The sequence below is a fragment of the Crocodylus siamensis genome, chromosome 6 (genome assembly GCF_052110815.1).
Source record: "Crocodylus siamensis isolate JL-2025a chromosome 6, ASM5211081v1, whole genome shotgun sequence".
Classification (NCBI taxonomy): Eukaryota; Metazoa; Chordata; order Crocodylia; family Crocodylidae; genus Crocodylus; species Crocodylus siamensis.
In genome coordinates this window covers 7,886,899-7,906,335 of record NC_143400.1, presented here as the reverse complement: position 1 = coordinate 7,906,335, position 19,437 = coordinate 7,886,899, and the positions used below count along the sequence as shown (strand labels likewise).

General features: G+C 58.0%; 2 protein-coding genes across 4 annotated transcripts in view; both read right to left on the bottom strand.

Annotated features, from left to right (window-relative positions):
- Positions 1 to 3,073, bottom strand: part of LOC149860850 (cyclic AMP-dependent transcription factor ATF-7) — an 86,224-nt gene extending 83,151 nt beyond the window's left edge. The window contains exon 1 of one of the 2 annotated variants that reach the window (XM_090051979.1): positions 2,961 to 3,073. The gene's annotated coding sequence lies outside the window, so the exon portion shown is untranslated. The remainder of the gene's footprint in view (positions 1 to 2,960) is intronic. The other variant, XM_090051980.1, reaches the window with a different exon arrangement.
- Positions 3,074 to 9,585: 6,512 nt separating this feature from the next.
- ATP5MC2 (ATP synthase membrane subunit c locus 2) lies at positions 9,586 to 13,613 on the bottom strand. Of its 2 annotated transcripts, none has more exons than XM_090054283.1 (5): positions 13,531 to 13,613; positions 12,641 to 12,710; positions 11,188 to 11,265; positions 10,382 to 10,569; positions 9,586 to 9,801 (listed from the first exon to the last, which is right to left on the bottom strand). In XM_090054283.1, the coding sequence occupies exons 2-5, from the start codon at positions 12,677 to 12,679 to the stop codon at positions 9,687 to 9,689; spliced, it is 420 nt and encodes a 139-aa protein (XP_089910409.1). In that variant the 5' UTR covers positions 12,680 to 12,710; positions 13,531 to 13,613; the 3' UTR covers positions 9,586 to 9,686. The 2 variants fall into 2 exon arrangements, with proteins under 2 accessions (XP_089910409.1, XP_089910410.1); XM_090054284.1 differs by lacking the exon at positions 13,531 to 13,613 and adding an exon at positions 13,321 to 13,397.
- Between the last annotated feature and the right edge of the window lie 5,824 nt (positions 13,614 to 19,437).

Genomic DNA, 19,437 nt, shown 5'->3' with positions numbered 1-19,437 from the left:
CACTGTCACATGGACTTGTTACAGCCCTTCAGACAGATTAAAAATGCTAATGAGCATTGCAGCATGCCACAGTAGTGAAAGTGCTGCAAGATTCAATATGAATTTGATTTTCTTCTGACATCCTCAATCATGGCTGGAGGAGGAATTATAGCATTAAAACCCCCTTAAAAACAGGAGATGCTGCAAACACTACAGAGGGCTGAAAAACAAATAAACCTAGTAAAATTACAACTATAGGCAAGAAACAGAGATGCATCTTAAAACAAAAAAGCATTTTATACCCTGGAGAGAATAAACTCAGTGACAGGAGGGAGACAGTCTGTCAGCCATGGCCCCATGTGCATGTTAGAAGTTTGTTATGTGACACGGTAGGGAAAAAAATCCACTAATATACTTCTAGGCTGCACACAGAGCAAAGAGGCAGTATTCTGATCTGTAAAGTATAACTGGATTCAAATCTAAGCTACTGGGTATCAGAAAGCAGTCGATAAATGGAAGGACATTCGTGAACAAATATTAAACTGCTAGAGGAGATTGATTTATAAGGAAAGATTCAAGTGTGGCTTAGCTGTGTGGCGACTAGGGTGGATATAAATCCCAATGAAAGAGAGGAAATGGTTAGCATAGTACAAGTAGGTATATAACCAGAAAAAAATTGAATGAAGTTAATGGAAAACTCTGGCCAAGTACAAAGATGCGCAACAATGAAAGCTGTTGGGTACTGGAAACATTTTCCATTTCTTTCTCCCAACCAGATTCTGGGATTGCAAATAGCAGGTCCTAGACCCATCGCTCTCCACCTACAAGAGACTACTGCAGACACAAGTATGCTTAACCATGCCAGACTCTGTATCTAGATTTTTGGCAAGTTTCTTCCACCAGTTCAACTTTCCATTCATACACTAACAGCAAACAAGTCCTTCAGCAACAGTTACGCTTCAGCCCTGAGACTGATTACGGTTGGCAAGAACGAAGAACGATTACTGCATACTCATGTCAAAGCAGTCAAGTATGATTTCTTTCATTTTACAAGGAAAAAAAGGGGGGTGGGGAGGAGAGTGTAAATGTTAACTCCACTAACATCCAGACTCCAATTTGGAGAGCTATACATTCTACCTCACCAATATTTCCCCTCCGTGTTCAGTGGTGGATTATTCTTAGTTCCCACCAAAAAACCCCAACACAACCATTTTACAAAGTTGGTGGCTCGCAACGTCTGCTGCATTCCAGTCCAGAAATGACTCTGTATAAGTGAATGGGCAATAATAAAGTCATTTGTAAAATACCACACAATCCTTTTAGGCAGTACTACTTGATAACAGCTGACAGGGCGCTTTACTAGAAAAATACTAAGGGGGGGGGCAGGGAAGGGAGGGGGAGTGCCCCTGCCCCACTGAGTTAATACAGCGCTTCTCAGCTTTTTTTAGGCACCACTCAAAAGATTTGAGAAACGCCTCGGAAAATGCCAGCTCTTAGTTTTCACTCATTTTTTGAGCACAGAAAAATTACAGCAATTCTTCTAGTGCAAAGAATTGAGAAGGATCACGAGAGGTCTGAACTTTTTTAACACAGTGGATTCCTATTTGCTATCTCTGAATCCAGCTTGCACACCTAATAGTGCTAATGCTGCAAAGGCACCCTGTTAGAGTGTCACTGTTCCCATAAGACCAAACAAACAGGGAAGTCCAAAGGGGGACACGCACCTGTGATTCTTGTTCACTACTTCTCAGCATCACCCTGAAATTTGGTCTTTAAGGCTGGGGAAAGACCTGAATATGGAAGAGATGGTGACAGTGCAAACAGGGGCAGAGATGACACTCCATGCATGCAGGTGGTCAAGAAGACGCAGACGGCATTAGAGGAGAAAACAAATCAGGTATAGGATAGTGTCCCTAGTAGTCAGCTGGGTTTCACAAAGGGTCACGGCACAGTCTGGTCCGCTAAGTTTGCTGCTGCATGATCTAGGGTGATTATAACGAACATCAATAAGACGATTTGATAGGCAAGGAGTAGCACAGCATCCTGTTGCTCCTCCCCACTCCGCTACTGCCAACAGTGGCAGAAGGAAACGGGATCGGCTGGGGGAGCAACAGGCGTTTCAGAAGCGACCCAGCGAGTGCCTCAAGCTGAACGAGGAGATGGGCTGGCACCCAGGGATGGGTCAAACTCTCGAACTCACACGTCCTGGCCCAACCCTGAACTGAAGCTGAGAAAGGGGTGGCGGAAGCACCAGAGATGTGGTGGGGACACATGGGGAGGGACTGCCCAGCCCCAAACAGTGAGATCCCCCCAAGCCACCCACAGCTGCCCTCACTGCCCAGGAGTGCTTGCATCAGAGAGGCCCTGTGCCCCACAAGCCCGAGTCCCCATGACCAGGGAGCCTCTAACCTAGGCTGAGCCCCCTGAAACAAGTCCCCAGCCCTGCCCCTCATTGCCCCATCCCCGCAAGGGGCTCATCCCCGCAAGGGGCTCAGCCCCCCCCCGCCCTCTCCCTCATGCTCCCCCAGGGGGATCAGGCCCTATCCCCCATTCTGCCCCTCACTGCTTCCCTCAAAGGACTCAGCCCCCCCTCCCCAGGGGCTCAAGACCCCCACACCCTGGCCCTTCATCACTTCCCCCAAGGGGCTCAGCCCCCCCCAAGGGGCTCAGCCCCCCAACAGCCACCGCCCGGTTGCCTCGGAGCCCCCCAGCCCCTTGGCTCCACCCACTCCCCTTAAGGGCGTGTCCTGCAGTCTGTCCCCGACTCCCTATTAGCGGCGCGCCCCGTCACTCCGCCTCCAGCCCCGCCGCCATTGGCCCGCGCGGCGCGTCCGTCCCGGAGGGGGAGGGGCGGACGGGCTCCGCTCCCTCCGCCCGGGCGGGGAGGCAGGCGGGGGCCCCGCTGGGCTGCGACGGCGGCGGCGGCGGCGGTGGTAGGGCCGGGGGGCCCGGGCCTGTGCCCCCGCGCGGGGCCGCGTTACCTCAGCGCCACGCTCCGCCGTGCGCCGCCGCCACCGGGGCCTCGCGCCAGCGCCGTGTCCAGCCGCCCCCGGGTCTCGCGCTGAGGGTGTCCTCCCCCCTCCCCCGCGCGCGGGGCTCTCGCGAGACTTGCCGGGGAGGCGGAGCCGAGGGGGCGCGGAGAACCAATCGGCGGAGGGGAAGGGGCGGAGCTAAGGGAAGGGGCAGGAGAGCGGGCGGGGCGGGGCCTCCAGTGACAGACCCCAGATACCCCCCAAGGGATAGTGACACCCCACAGGGGGCTTTAGCACCCCCGCAGACTCCAGGGGCACTGACAGCTTACATGTACCAGGGGGTAATGACAGCCCCCCAGATACACCCCCCTGGGGACAGTGACAGGCCTCAGATACCCCCCAGGGGAGTAATGGCAGCCCCCAGATACCCACCCCAAGGGGCTGTGGCAGGTCTCAGAAACTTCTCAGGGGGTAATAACACCTCCCAGGGGGCAGTGACAGCCCCCAGATACCCCCCAGGGGGCAGTGGAAGGCCTCAGACACTCCCCAGGGGGAAGTTACACCACCCAGGGGGCAGTGACACCCCCCAGGCAGCAATGACAGCGCCAAGATACTCCCCAGAGGGCAATGGCAGTCCCCACATACCCCAGCAGGCAGTGACGCCTCCCAAGGGCAATAACAGCCCCCAGATACTCCCCAGGGGGCAGTGACAAACCCCTAGACACCCCCAGGGGGCAGTGGCAAGCCTCAGATGCACGCAGGGGACAGTGAGAGCTTAGATGCCCCCAGGGGTAATGGCAGCCCTGACACATACCCCCAGGGGGGAATGACAGCCTACTTTTCCACACCCAGGGGCAGTGGCAGGCCCCCAGATAGCCTTCTGGAGCTGATTAGCAGTGTCTCCTTCACTCTCAATCATTTGTACACCCAAGCTGATAGGACCACACCTGAGTTAAGGTTTTTTAGCTAGAGCAAAACCAGTCTGCGGGGCTGTGAAACAGCAATACGACCAAGAACAGCGAGCACAGCCATGTTGCAGAAGCGCGTATGAACAACTTTCTATAGAAGCAGGATGTTGGTGGCCGCCATCTGCCTGCTTTACCTGTGGCAGGTTGGGATGTGATGTCTTGTGTTGTGTGCCTTGAGAATACCGGGATGCCCATCTGTGGTGCACTGGGCCTCACACCAACGCCACTCAATGCTATGGGGACACAAGCAACTGTATGCGACTACTCTCCACCCACACTGTCGTGTGGAGGCTGTAGTACATGGCACCTATGCCAGCCACATGGCACTTATGCCAAGTGGCACTTTGCCCCTACTAATGGCATCCAGGACAGCCCCACGCTTTTCTTACCCCTGGATTCCCCAGTTCAAGCAACAGGGGCTTTAGCTTTGTGGGCCACAGATTCAACCCCTGCAGCCAACAGCCTCTGGGATGGGGCATGGGGGAGGTCTGGGCCTAGCAAGAGAATCTGCCAAACCAAATGTGGCTGTAGGCTTTGACCCAGCAAAACAAAGGCCCATTCTTCACCTCCTGAACATCAGAGGTGATGCTGATGGGGAGGCCTGTGTTGGGACCAGCAGGCTCCAAACTGAAGCAGATGAAGCCCCTCATCTGTACGGGGCTCATGCTGCTTGCAATCGCTTCCTTTCATTTAATGAGACCTGCTCAGTACTGGCCCCTTGTCCCCAGGTCCTGCACATAGCACAGGGAGAAAGGGGGTGGATGGAAAGGCTTGGCACAGTGTTACTAGCAGCATGAACCTGGGTGGAGGGGAAAGGTTGGGAGGTCTCCTTTGGTTCAGTTTGTACAGCATCTGACACCGTGGGAGCCTGGGCCCTCCTAGGGGCTGCTCTTGGGTACTATTGATAGGAGGCCTGGAGTTGGCACCCCACGGCACCAGGCACTGCACAGACACAGAACAAGAAGCAGGCCCCATGGAAGAGGTCCGTGGCTGAGTGGGGACAGGAGGAGAAACTGAGGCACAGAGATGGAGTTGCGTTTTGCCCTGAGGTCACACAGCAGAATGCTCTTGTCCTGCTTCATCACGAGATAGCTTCAACACAGGAGATCTGGGCCTGGAGGGCTCCAAACCTGACTGGCTCTCAGCTATAGGCCCCGCTTCTGCTCCCTGCCTGTCTGTGATGATGCATCCACCGGCACCGATCCTCTGAGAGAAACCACTGCCTGCTTTTGTCCCTGGCTATGCACTGTATCAGCTCCACAGAGAACGCTACTGAGGACAGATTCCTCACGGTAGGTGGAAAAATTCCCCAATTCCACACCAATGGGAATTTCCTGCCTCTTCTTTTGGTTAGATTCAGACAGTTCCATAAAGAAAGTTGCTGACTTTCACCTTCATTTAGCCTTGAAACATTCAGATTTTTAGTTCCAGGAAGGAGATATAAGATACACAGATGCAGATTCTCTTCCTGACCTATTCAGAAGCCAAGTCAAAAGCCAGAGCCTTTCACCAGACTGAATATCAGTGAACAGGACTCAATGTTACATTTATTTATTGAATCATTTTGATTGTTGGGAGGTAACATAGATAGAATGATTGCTGCAAAGCTGCCTTTACAAAGCTGTGATTGAGGGATTCCTTCAGGTTTCTCCTGGGCTGGAGTTTGGTTTCCATCATCACTGCCATAGAACATTTATTAACAAAAAAGATACTCAGCTTCAAATAGATTTAGCTCCCAAATACTCTGTGCTGAGCCAGCTCAGCCTTGGGCCCCAGACTCTGTGAGGCCTCTTGCTTCTATTCAGTGACCTGGAAGATGGGATAGAGTGTACTCTCAGCAAGTTTGCAGATAACAGCAAGCTGTGGGGAGTAGTGGATATGTTGGAGGGTAGGGCTAGGATCCAGAGACTTTGACAAATCGCAGGATTGAACTAAAAGAAATCTCGTGAGATTCAACAAGGACAAGTGCAATGTCCTGCACTTAGGACAGAGCAATCTTATGCACCAGTACAGGCTGGGGCCCAACAGGCTGGGCAGCAGCTCTGTAGAAAAGGACCTGGGGGTTGACAGTGGACAATAAACTGAATGAGCCAAGTGTGCCACGAAGGTGAAGAGCATACAGGCCTGCACAGGTAGAAGTGCTGCCAGTAGATCGAGGGCAGTCATTATTCCTTGCTATTCAGCACTGGTGAGGCCACATCTGGAGTCCTGTGTCCAATTTTGGGGCCCCCACTACAGAAAGGATGTGGACACATTGGAGAGCCCAGCAGAAGGCAACAAAAATGGTTCGGGGTCTGAGTATAGGACTTGTGAGGTGAGGCTGGGGGAACTGGGCTTATTTAGTCTGGAGAAGAGAAGACTGAGGGAGGATTTGATATCAGCCTTCAATTCCATGCAGTGTGGGTTCAAAGAGGACAGAGTAGGACTGTTCTCAGTGGGGGCAGATGACAGAACAAGGAGCAAGGGGCTCACATTGCAGCAAGGGAAGTTGAGGTTGGATATTAGGAAAAGCTCTCTCACTAGGAGAGTAGTAAAACACTGGAACAGGTTACCCAAAGAGGTGGTGAAGTCTCCATTCTTGGACGTTTTGAAGCCCTGGATAGACAGAACCTTGGCTGGGATAATCTAGCTGGGGCTGGTCCTGCTTTGTACAGGGGATTGGACTAGATGTGACCTCCTGAGGTCCCTTCCCAACCCTCATTTTTTATGATTCTATGATAGTATTGCAGTCACTCTCCTGACAGCACCAAGGACTCTCATAATCACCTGTCCTTGGGTGCACCTCAGTTAATGACTGTACCCAGCTGCCTACTGCCACCTTATCCAGAGCCTTGCACCTAGATCCAGTAGCACCAGTGCCAGCCAGCTCTGGACAGAACAATCCTCCTTGGAAAAAACTGTGGGAACAGATCAGTTCACACCTCTTGCCCTGGCATTCAGCTGTGGAAGCCGAAGTAATGCTGTCTAGAGGCTGCTACCCACTACCGCTTGCCAGTGTTTTCAAGGGAGATCTTTTTTCTTCATCCTGTCTTGCAAAAACAAAGCACGGGGGGTACGTGGTACGCAGAAAATATGGTCCTGGCCACGGGGATTGGAATGCTCTACAGCAAGGTGGAGAGGTGGTGCAGGAGACAGGATGCTAGTGCACAATCAGGCTCAAGCCATCATGCTGTGGCCATGGTTGTGTCACCTGACTGCTCTGTGCCTCAGCTTCCCCAGATGCTGAAGGTGGATCATTAATCCCGTTTCACTGGGGGCGGGGGGAGTGCAGAGAGGATCAGGGCCAGATCAGCCTTCAGCAAGGCCTCTGAATCAGGAGGATGGTCAACTTTCCTCTTCCCCCCACCTCCCCATCTACTGGCTGGAACAGCAGCAAGAGCCTCTGAACCTGCCTTATTCCTTCCATCGTAGCAAAACTGGAGCTAGGCTGGGCCCTAGATACTCCCCCTTCCTCCCCCAAGGCATTTGGCACAGATGCAGGGAGGATGGGAGCTGAGATTCAGCATATGTGCACGCTGCTGAGCCCCACGGAGAGGTCAACTCCAGCTGCCCCTGCCTGGGGCCTGCCCAATACCCCCCAGCACTTAGGGTGTAGCTCCCCCTTGGCACTGCCCATCTGACTCCCAACTTGGCTGGGCCCCGACCTGCAGCGCCCCTTGCTCAAGCCTGGGGGCTCTTGTCACAGGCCCTGGGTTTCCACAACACAGGCCCAGCTGTCACAAACACCCGCACCTGTTCCCTAGCAACGTCCACACCAGGCGTATGGCTGGCTGGGGTTGCCGGCAGCAGCAGGTGCTCCTGAGGGCCCCTGGGACAGCTAGGGGAAAGGGGGGTGGGGCTCAACGCTGTTTGTGCCTGATGGAGGAAGGTGGGGGGGTGGGCATCCAGACTGGGGCTTGTGAAGAGGGGTCTGCTCCTACCCGTTTTCATGGGTGAATCTAGCCTGTGCCTTAGTTTACCCCCCCCTGCACCTGGGACTGGTGCACTTCCATGGGTCCCAGGAGGTGCCCCGATCAGATCCTGTGAGACCCACACAAGGTCTGGCATTGGAACAGCCCAGGAGTTGTTGCTAGGCGACCGTGCTCAGCGCTGTACAAACCCAGTGTGGATGCCCCACATGCACTAGGGCCTGCTCCTGCTGCCCACGACTTGGCTTTGCTCCAACAGTCAAGGCTGCCTGCCTGAGCTCCTACAGCCTGGAACAGAGCAATGTACGGGTTCCTCCGTCCCTCCAGGCCTGTTCAGGGCTGAGCAACTGGGATCCCTGGGACAGGGCCTGGGGGGTCCGTGTGCAGCAGTGGGAGTTGGGCGCTGCCACAGAGGAGCTGTGCAGACAGTGAGACTCACCCTGTCTGTCTGCATCAGGATGGCAGCATCCGGACCCCGAGCTTACACTCTCTGTGCCTCGGTTTCCCCACCTAAAGGGACCTACCATCAGGTTCCCAGACAGAGCTCCTCGCTGCTGAGCCTGCCTCCGCTCAGCCCTAATCCAAACCACAAGGATATGCAACATCCCCTGCCCTGCAGCCTCCTTCTTGCAGGCGGGGAGCTGCCCTTGCCTTGGAGACCCAGCCAGGCCACGACCTCATACTTGTCACCAGAGGGTGGTAGAAGCACAACCAGAGGGGTACCGGCAGCTACTAGGAGCCCGGGACTGCTTGGCTTCCAGGACCCAGCTGGAATTCACCCAGGAGCTGCTTGGGGGGTACATGCCCATGGAAAAGGCCTGCCCCAGACCCTCCCAGCACCCCTGCTGGCACAGCTCAGGTTGGCTGCAGAGGCCACAGCCCAGCACCAGTTTTGCTCCCTCTGATGGGAGCAGCCTCCTGCCCTGTCCCTGACAGCCAGGTTCCTCAGGGCAGAGGCCAGTCAACCCGAGGTGTGAACCAACCACCCACCCAGGCTCTGTGCCAAGCAACTGGGAAACCTGCAGGCATCAGAGTGTTGGTTGGAAGAGCACAGCCCCCCTGGCAACTGGATTCCCTGCACCCCACCAGGGATTTCCCCAAGCCTGCTTCCACTTGGTCCTCGCAGGCCCAAGTCAGGCTGGTTTTGTGTCTCAGTGGAGCAGCTGATCCTTGGTCTGAGACTGAGCGTGGGCACCAGGCTGTGTAGGGTGGGACCCTCTCTAGCCAGGCCCTGCCTGAGTGTTTTCCTTTCTGGCTGAGGCTGCTCTGACACAGCCTGAGCTGCTGACAGGCCCAGGGTGCAGTGACCGATGGCAATATAGCCTCCGTCAGCACAGATGCCTTGGAACTGGAGCCATAGCTGGATCCTATGAATGGTATCCCTGGCCTCTTTGTGCTGGGCAGGGACCCTCACTGTGGGGACAGTCAGACAAGAGGGAGAACTACCCTGCTTCCAGCAGAGCACGACCCTTCTTCCCTCACTGTCAGCACTGCTTGCACTGGGGAGCTGAAGTCACCACCTGGATATCAGGGGATGTCCAGATGCCTTGATGGGGCAGCCAGAGCCCAGACCCAGGGACAGCAGCTGCCAGTATAGGGCAGGGCCTCAGGCTGCAAGGGAACACTCACTGCCCCCAATCACCCCAGGGATCACCAGGCCCCTCCATGCCAGGCTGTGCTCCCTGGCCACAGGGACTGACAGCTCATGGCAGAGCCCCCCCCCAAACAAGGGCACCAGGAACTCACCCGCACAATGGCTGGTTTCCGTACAGTATTTATTGCCCCCCTCACCAGCGGACGGCTGTGCTGAGGGGTGTGGCCCGCAGGGGGATGTTCCCAGGCCATGCGGAGCTGGCCCATCACATGGCGAAGAGGATGAGGAAGGCCACCATGAGGCAGAAGAGCCCCATGGCCTCAGAGAGTGCGAAGCCCAGGATGGCGTAAGAGAAGAGCTGCTGCTTCAGCGATGGGTTCCTGTTGGGGGGTTGTGATCAGGGGGGCCCAGGCTATTGGTGGGGAGGCTACAAGGGATACCTCAGCCAGCCCCAACTTCTGGGGGGGCTAGGCTCCAGGACCCAGCAGGGTTTGCTTCAGGCTCCATATGTGATGGGCACAGGTTGACTGGCTGCAGGCCCCCCCCAGCCAGGGAGATGGGATGGACTGGACAACATAATGCTGCCTGCAGCCACTAGATGGCACCCATGGAGGCACACGGGACAGTCCATATGGCTAAGTGGGGACCAGAGCAGACTCCCAGCACCCCATCTCCTAGCAATAAGTGCCCTGGGAGGAGTACAATTCTATGGAAACCCATCTGGGTTCATAGGACATGCCCACCCCATTAAATACATAAACCAGACCCATCTCACCAGCTTCTGGTGCAGGCTGGACTTGAGTGCCAGGCTGGGGCCTGGGTTAAGGCCTGGCCTCTCCTGCTTATGCCAAGCAGCAGCCAGGAGGACTGGTCAGCTCCTCCCAGCTGCCTCCCCACAGCAGCTTCAAGAACCCAGCCCCACTCAGGACTGGACTGGTGGCAGAGAGCCCCCCTCCTCACCTGGCGTAGCCGATAATGAGGCTGCCAAAGACAGTGCCAATGCCAGCACCAGAGCCAGCTACGCCCACGGTGGCGGCACCAGCGCCGATGAACTTGGCAGCCGTGTCAATGTCCCTGCAGACAGCGCTAGCATGCAGCTCCCGGCGCGCAGCCTGGAGGAGCGGGGAGCTCAGAGGCATTGGGAAGAGCTGGCAAGGAGGAGGAACAAGATGAGCTATATGAGAGCTGACAACAAACCTGGGCCAGAAGGTGGAGGTGGGAGGGGAGGAGGCAGTGTGAGTCTGTATGGCAGGCCACGGACCTGGGATCCCCATGGTCCCAGCAATGGTCCCCCACCTCTTGGGCCTTGTCCTGAGCTCACAAAAGGGGCCCACTGCCTACTCTCTCCCCACCAGGAGCAGGTTCCAGAGGGCTTTGCTCACCATCTAACCTCAGGGGAAGCCCTCTACAACTTCCCTGAAATGCAGCCATTGCTGGGGTGAAACACAGGAGCTGCTTAGCAGCCCAGCCCCACAGATCCAGTTAGACCTTGCTGAAGTCGCCGGGGTGCTGGAGGCTCAGGTGAAACCAGCCCATGGAGCCCAGCACCCCCTGGCACTAGGTGGGGGAGGGCTGGTTCAGGCTTGAGGGGAAGAGTGCCCCCTGCTGGACCCCAGCCCCTCCTGGTTTCAGGTTAACCCAGGGAAGGGGCAAGCCAGCCTGGTGCAGCCGGGCCATGACCCCTGCTCCGAGGTCAGCCTGCTGGCATGCCAGGCACATGCGGGTGACACAGACCCTCCCCCCGTCCATGGGAAGATGGTTGTTACCTCCTGTGTTGGGGCCTCAGGCCTGCTCAGCAGGGAGGCAGAGAGGGGTCTGTACAGCAGCCTGGGGCCAGTCCTCACCTGCAGAAAGACAAAACCATTGCTCAAGCCAGACCCCTGCAGCTCTAAAAGGGAGCACATTTCCATGCTCTCCTGTCCCTTCCCACCTGGACTGTGCCAAAAGGGCACAAATGGGGACTGTGCAAATGCTGCATCTGCCCCAACTATGCTGCCCCCAGAGCTGGCCTGACAGCTGCATTCCCTGGGAGCCAGGCAGCACAGCAGGAACTCACATGGCAGATACAAGTTCCTGGAACATGGGTGCCCTGGCCATGGGTAAAGCAGACCCCAAGCTCCAGTGCCCTGTGCACCCAGCTTGGCAGGGCTGTGGATTCACTATGGCCAATTGGAATCAAACCACTGGCTCAGGATGCAGCTGTACTGAAGCCCTGGAGACAGGAACATGGCCTCAGAGAACAGCAAACAAAGGGGGAAACTGAGGCACAAAGTACTTAGCCACCAGCCCAGCTGTGAACAGAACCCAGGTGTCCTGGAACATTGATAGTCCAATAACTCCTCCCATACACACACTCCTGCCCCTGGACAGAGCCTTTTAACCACAATGCTGTCGGTCCCCCCAGCCCTGTTTGATTCTTTCACTGCACAAAACAGTGTATTGGGGGTTTCTAACAAAAAAAAGGGACTGGAAGATGGCCAGGCCAGGACATGTGCCCTGCATGGTGCCCCCTGGTCAGCGCATGAGGTCCTGCAGCCCTGGGGGGAGCCTGGGTTCATGTGCAGGTGGGGAGGAGAGAGGAGTGGCTGGAGGAGAGTGGAACAGAGCTGGGAGGTATCTGTGTCAAGGGGAACCTGTTGCCCTTTGCCCCCTCCCAGTTCTTGCTGAACTGGGCTGAGTGTGGGGGCTGGGGTCCTGCCTATGGCTGATGCTGTAGAGGTGCTGCCTGGGTGCCTTCCCCAGGACTGGCTCAGCTGCAACAATGCAGGCACCTGGGGCTCTGGGGCTGCATTTCCCAGCACGCCTAGGGGCTCCAGTACTCACAATGTTCCCCTTCTTTGGCTCCTGGACCACACAATAAGCAAAGAGAAGTTGACTTAAAATCTACCTGACAGGGATGGAGACAGGACTCCTGGGTTCCCAGCTGGGCTTTACCACCAATTTCAGAGGCAAGACAGGAGGCATCTGTGCCTTGGCTTCCCTAATCACACACTAGAGCTGTGGCCTGCCAGTAGCACAGAGGGGCTCCTAGAGCTGACACTGGGGGTTCAAGTCCACATCCCCCATCATGGCACACTCTGCTCCCTCATGGGAGGTCTGAGCACTTGGAGAGGCTTAGCCAGATGGATCCTGCCCTGACAGCCCAACTCCACCAGGCTGGGAAGACGGGCCGATGCTGTGGAGAGGGCTCTCCAGATGGCTGTGGCTGGCAGTACTCACCAGGACAGGAAGAGTGATGAGCTTGGTGCAGGTGTACATGGTTGGGCGGTCGGGGTGACACACGTGAGGACTGCAAGAGAAAGCAACGTGCTACGTCAGGGAGGGGCTCTGGCATGGGAGGGTCAAGCTGGGGCCGCAGACACCAGGGCTTGGAGGGGAATGAGCATCTGCTAATTCTGCATCCCTGAGCGCCACGGGGCTCCCACAGACCAGACACCCACAACCTCCCTGGGGGGAGCTGCAAGGGGCCTGCACGGAGCTGGGCCAGGCCCCATAGGAGCAGCGCTGGGGACTAGGCCTGGCCCTCCACAAGCCTGGGACGGCTCCAGGAGACTCCTGCTCCCCTCAAGGCCCAAGACAGGCTAGGGATGCCCAGGACAAGATGAGACACGACAACCCCCTTCCAGCCCCTATGGGAGTTGCTGCCTGGAGTCCCCAAGCCCAGGTCAGGAGAGGGGATGCAGCCCCAAGCCAGATACCCCACCCTGCAGCCAGGGTGGGGGGCAGCCCGCCCCTCCCCCCAGGCCAAATGGGGATCCCCCAGCCCCTTTCCCCAAGGGGTCCAAGCCCCCCAAGCCCAAATGTGGTTCCTTCCCCCCACCCCGGGGTCCCAGCCCCCGCAACCCTTCCCCCCAAGAGAGGCCCATGTCCAAGCCCCCATCCCAAATCGGGTTCCCCACCTCTCTCCCAAGAGAGTCCAGGGCCCCCCAGCATAAATGGGGGTCACCCCGCCCCAATGGCGTTCCCCCAAGGAGGGCTCGAGTCCCCCCCAAGTCCAAATGGGGTCCCTCCCAGGGGACCGAAGTCCCAGCCCAAATGCGGTCCCCTCGCCGCTCCCCCACCCCGCCGGGCCCTGACCCTGGCCCAAGCCCAGCCCACGGCCGCCCCACCTGGCGCGCAGGGAAGCAGGCGCGCGGGGAAGGGCCTGTGCGCATGCGCCACCAGAAGCTAGGCCCCGGCGAGCAACCCGCAAGCCGGAAGAGCCATAGAGGCAGGCCAGCGACGGCTAGGGCGGCCGCGGCGTCTTCACCGCCCCCCGCTGGAGTGGATGAGGCAGTGCAGCAGAGCGCCGCCAGCAGGGCCCCGCCCGGGGGAAGGCAGCGCCGCCTGGTGGCGGGAGGTGAAACTTCAGGGGACGCAGGGTGGGGGTGCAGCCCCCCCACCTTCAGAGGAAGAGGCACCCAGCTGTGCCATTGACCTTGAACTAGGCCCTTCCATGTCTGGGTCTGGCCTGGGCCTGTTCCGCTCTGAGCACAGCCCAGGTACTTCATACCCGGAGGTCCTGCAATGGGACCCCAAAGGGTTGGGGTCCAGCCTGGAAGTCACCCCACTGATGCAGCCTTCGCCCCCCGCACGCCCAGAGCAATGATGGGCAAGGACTGGCCAGGATCTCTCTCTGCACTGGACTCAGATGCCCAACGAAGGCTCTGGAGAAAGACAGTCGCCGAGGACGCTTTGCCTTGGGGGACCAAATGGGTCTGGGGGCACTGTGGCTGCCCCCTTGGAATGCAAACAACCGACGGCCTAGCCAGCTCGTGGGCGCTCATCCGCCTGGAGGCGTAGGAGGACTGGTGCTTCCGTGTCCAGCCTCTCGGGGGAGGCAGGTTCCCAGGTACACAGCACACACGTGTACACGCACACACCCCTTGATATGTGCAAACACGTGTGCAAGCATCCCATGAATGCACATGTGCAAACACACATACACGTGCAGGAGACTTCGTATGTGCAAACACCCCCATGAATATACACGTGTGCACACACATGTGTGCAGGAACTTTCATACGTTCAAATATTTGCGGGCAAACACCACACAAATGCACATGTGCACATGCACACATACATGTATAGGAATCGTCATACATGCAAACATGCATGCAAATGCCCCACGAATGCACACATGCACATGCACACACACGTACAGGAATATATGCACGTGCAAATACACACGTGCAAACACCCCACAAACACACGTGTGCATTGCTCCCCACATGGGCATGCAGACACAAACACACAGACAGGACTACTTGTGTGTATGCATGCACACACATGCACTTACATGGCCACGTGCACACAAACAACATATGCACGTAAGCACACACAGACACATGAGTGCACACACACTAACATGCTCACACAGAGGCACACACCTGCACACACACACTGGTGCATATGTGCATACATGTACACACACATGCAGACACACAACATGCATGTGAGCACACTCATGGGTGCACACACCCATACATGTGCTCACACAGAGACACACTTGCACGCAGAGGCTCATACATACACATGTGCACACACATGCACGCACAGAATGCATGCACATTAGCACAGACACATGAGCATACACACCCCTACATGTGCACACACAGAAGCACACATTTGCAAGCACACACATGGACACAAAGGCACATACACGGACACGCCCATACATATGCACACTCACACCTGCACTTGCAGGCACACATGAGCGTATACACCTATACACGTGCTTGCACAGAAGCACACACCTGCACACATGTGGGCTCATACCCATGGTGCTGAGTCCTGCCAGCCAGTGGGAGGGAGGCGGGTGCTGCAGGTGGTCTGTAGGGGATTGGGGTGAACACCGACGCTGCGGGGGCCAGGCTGAGCTGACCCTTCCCTCTGCCCTGTGCCAGCCCTTGCTGCTGGCTCCAGGGCACCTGGGCATCTCTACCACATGCCCCGACCCCTTGCCAAGGCAGGCTGGCACAGGGCTAAGGCAGACCAACCCCCCCAGACATCATCTGCCCACTCTCCTGATCTCCTGTGTCCCTTGGCTTGCAAATAGAGGCTCATGGGTGGCCAGGAAGCCCCCATGCTGGAGGTCACCCCCACCAACCTTGGCTTGGCAGGTCCCATACTGGTGTAGGAGTGCGGGGTAGAAGCCAGACTCCCCAGACAGCCATGGAGGCATGTGTGTGTGTGTGTGGGGGTGGGGGGACAGATGAGGCTGTACCTGTCCCCCGTGTCCTGCCTCCCCAGGAAGCTGGGACCAGGGCCCCTGCAGAAACCCTGCCTCGAATCGGATTTGGGAGCAGGGGGCTGTAAATCTCCGGGGCAGCTTTACGGTCTCGGAGGAAAGAAAAAAAACCCCTGTGCCGTAGTCACACCCAGGTGGGCGATAAAACCACGGCTGGCGGCCGGGGAGCCGTTGGCGGGCCCCGGAGCCCCACGCGCCTGGCATGTAATTTAGCGCCGAGCTGCTCGGGGTTTAATTATCGCTGCGGTGGAATTTCAATGCGGCCGATTCATCTTGCGACCCGCCGGAGAGGGATTTATACGCCGCGCTATTTCATCCCTAGCCCCGATCTGCATTTTGATGGCGCTTCCGTGGCCTTCCCGGCTGCTTCACTGAGCTGGGGAGGGGGTTGGGGGCCAGAAGAGGCTGCTGGGGGCAGGTTGGGTTGGCTTTGCGGCTGGGTCTGGGGTGGTGAGAGCAGACCCCAGCCCTTGGGCCAAAGCGGGAGGGGGAAGAAGATGCAGGAAGGGTCATTCACATGGCTGGGGAGTGCTCGGGGGTGGGCAAGAGCAGGGCTGTACCCCGAGGGGCAACTCAGCAGGAGAGCTCCTCCTCCTGGGGGAGCTGCCCCGGCTGCATGCCCTCCATCCAGATCCTTTGCCAGGTTTTCCACCCAACTCCACAGAGCCTATAAGCCCCACCCCTACAGGAGGGGCTGGAGGGAAGGGTGTGTCTTGAGGGCCATGTCCTGGAAGGGGGTATGGCCGGAGTAGTTTGGAGCAGCCCCAGGGCTGCTGCAGGGCCTGGGGTGGGTAGCTGTAAAATCCGATGCTGGATCAGCCCTCGGATCTGGAGGACCCCCAAGCTGTTTGGGCCCAGACTGGGGCCAGTGGGGCTGGCAGGGATGAGGGAGGGAAGCAGGGAATTTAGTAGCCCTCTCCCCTGGTGGCAGTGTCAACTAAGCAGGGCCAGGCCTGTTGTGGGCCTGGATGGGAGACCGCTGTGGGGAGAAGCTGGACTGTTGGGGGGCCAGTAGGGGGTGCCATGCTCTCTCCCCACTGTGTGGGAAGGGGGTGCTGTTCCTGGGGGTGCCAGGCCTCAGCCCCTTCTGTTAGACCCAGGACATTGCTGCTTATGCTTGGGGCAGCTGGAGCGTACCCCACCCCAGAGGTGGATATGTGGCATGCAGAGAGGGGCAGCAGCTGGGCTGGGCCCCGGTGGATCTGGGCCCCTCCCCAAGTTGGGTGAGGAGGTCACTAAGGATACGCCAGGCCCCGTGTCCTGACGCACATGCTTGGAGCCTGCGCACACCGTGGATCCCACGCTTACCACCAAGCTCCATGAGCCCTCCTGCTTCGGGGGCTACTGAGGAGGCTGGGAGCAGGGTCCCTGTCTGTCCATCCTAAGCAGAGGCAGGACTCCTGCGTTCTGTGTCTGGCAGGGGAAGGCAGTGCGGTGCAATGGTTAGAGCAGGGCGCTGGGGTGCGGGGCTCATCTGTCCCACACTTGTGGTCAGGACTCCTGGGTTCTGCTTCCACTTTTTGGGGGGGAGGAGAGGCCTAGTGGTGTGAGCATGGCGGGGGCAGAGTCGGGACTCCTGGGTTCTCAGCTCTGGGAGGGGTGTGGGGGGCAGTGGTTAGAGCGGTGGGGCCAGGAGCTCTTCTTCTTGCAGGAGAGCTGGGGGGGTGGCAGCTGGCAGATTGGGGCGACACATAGGGGTCAGGAGGGCTGTGAGTTGCCCCTCGCTCCTGACCTGCAGCCCCCAGGTGCCCCTTGCTCCTGACCGATAGTCCCCTGCCCGCCCCCAGCCCCACCAGTGCCCTTCACCCCTGCCCCTGCCTCCCATTCCCACTGGTGCCCCTCACTCCCGACCCACAGCCCCCTGCCCCCCAGCCTGCTGGTGCTGCTCACTCCCGACCTGCCCCCCCCGTCCCTCAGCCCTGCCCCCCGCAGGTGTTCGTGGGAGGCTGGGGTGGGGGGGCCGCCTGGCGCAGGGGCCCTGGCGTTGTCCAGGCCCCGGGGACCCCCATGCCAGCCGGTCCCGTCTCCTCCTGGGCTGCGGGGGCCGTTCCCAGAGGCCTTGTCTGCCCCCTTAGCCGACGTCCTTCGAGGCCTCAGGCTGGGGGGCCCGCGGGGGAGGGTGGGGTCCAGCCGTAAATCCTGGCCAGGCCCTAATCGCTGCCATAAATAACCATCTGAAATAGCCATTAAGGGGGTCAGAGGTCGGGTTGGCATGACAACGCCTGGCTGGCCAGGGTGGGGGCTGCCAGGGGAGCGGGGCTGGGCAGGACCTGATGGATTTCCCATCTGTGTTGTGGGGGGTTCAGGACCCCCAAACAGGGCTGGAGGGAGCCAGGAAGAAAGACAAGCCCCCCCAGCCTCCTGTCTGCGCCGCACGGCCTGATGGAGCTGGGGCAGGGGCGGCAGGGCTGGCTCCAGTGCCTGCTCAATGCTGAACTCTGCAATAGACAGGAGGGTCTCAGCCCCTGGCAGGATCAGGCCCCACTGAGCTCTGGGTGGGGGCTCGGGGGGCATTGCCCAGCTCTCAGCCTGCAAGAGAGAAGTGGGGACTGAGAGCTAGCAGCATAGCGCGCGTGTGCCCACGGGCATGCACACACGTGTGTGCCATGCAAGCGCATGTCTCGTAGGGCATGCATCACACATGTGTAGGCACAAGAGGCTGCGGCGTGGTGCATGGAGTGACACCGGTGTACTCCTGGCACGTGCAGCATGAGCAGGTCGGTGCGTACACCCTTGGTACCCCCTGGGTGCCAGTTCGCAGTGTGTGTGCATGACAGTGACACGCATGCAGTCTACATGTGCAAGCCTGAGGCTGCATTTATGCACGCCCGTATCCTTGTTCTTGAGAGCAGGGAGCATATGGGTGCTCCAGCGTGTGCATGTTAGCAGGGACCCCGAGCCCTGGCTCCATGCATCTCAGCTTGTGGGGGGGACCCACTCCCAGAATGCACCACTTTGGAGATGACCCAGAGGCCTCTGCTCCCTGCAGGTGCTCAGGGCTGGGGGCTCTGGGTGGCTCCAAGCAGGGCTGTCCATGCCAGTGTTGCCCATCAGAGGGCATCTCCCTCCCGGCCAGAGCCTCATCTCCCAGCCTCCTGCCCTGGTCTCAAGCAGGAGGGCTTCCAGCAGTTTTTGGGCTGTCCTGGAGAGCCTGGCACGGGTGTATCTGCACACTCGCTTGCACATGCATGTGCGACTGTCATGTGTGAGGTCCTGTTACCAGTGCTCCATCCCTCCATGTATCCTTCCATGCATGCATCCATCTCTTCCAGGCCACAACCAGCCCCTCTCCCCACTTCCAAATAAATCCCAAATGCCTCCCGACCCCCCGTGAAAATCCTGGCCGGACCGTCCCTCGTACCAAGCCCACCCTGCCCGCCCCACCCTAATCCTCCTTCCTTCTCCCTCGCCCGTAATCTCTTGACATCTTTTCAAATCCAATTACTGGATTAATTGACTTGCGGAGAGGCGCGTGGGATGCAAAGGGGCCGGCCTGGATTTATTTCCTAATAGCCGGCAAGAGCTACCTTCGAAACATGTCTCGTGCCAGGGAGATTTACAGGCGCCCTAATACAGCGACAGCTCAAATCTGTGATTAATAATGTTTTGCTCGGGGGCCTATAATTTAGACCCCCCCCTTGGATTTTTTTTTTTTTATCAGTGGAAACAGAAGCTCGAGCCTCTCATCATCTTCAATTACAAATATTAAAGCCCCGGCCAGGGGCTGAGTGATTGGCGGGAGACCGCGAAATGTTGCCTTTAAATCATGGGGAAATTAGCATAACAA

Coding starts and splice junctions, on each gene's coding strand:
- ATP5MC2 (XM_090054283.1), bottom strand. CDS start 12,679: ATGTACACCTGCACCAAGCTCATCACTCTTCCTGTCCTG. Junction 11,266..12,640: donor TCATCACTCTTCCTGTCCTG/GTGAGTACTGCC, acceptor GTCTTTCTGCAG/GTGAGGACTGGCCCCAGGCT. Junction 10,570..11,187: donor CTGAGGCCCCAACACAGGAG/GTAACAACCATC, acceptor CCTCCTTGCCAG/CTCTTCCCAATGCCTCTGAG.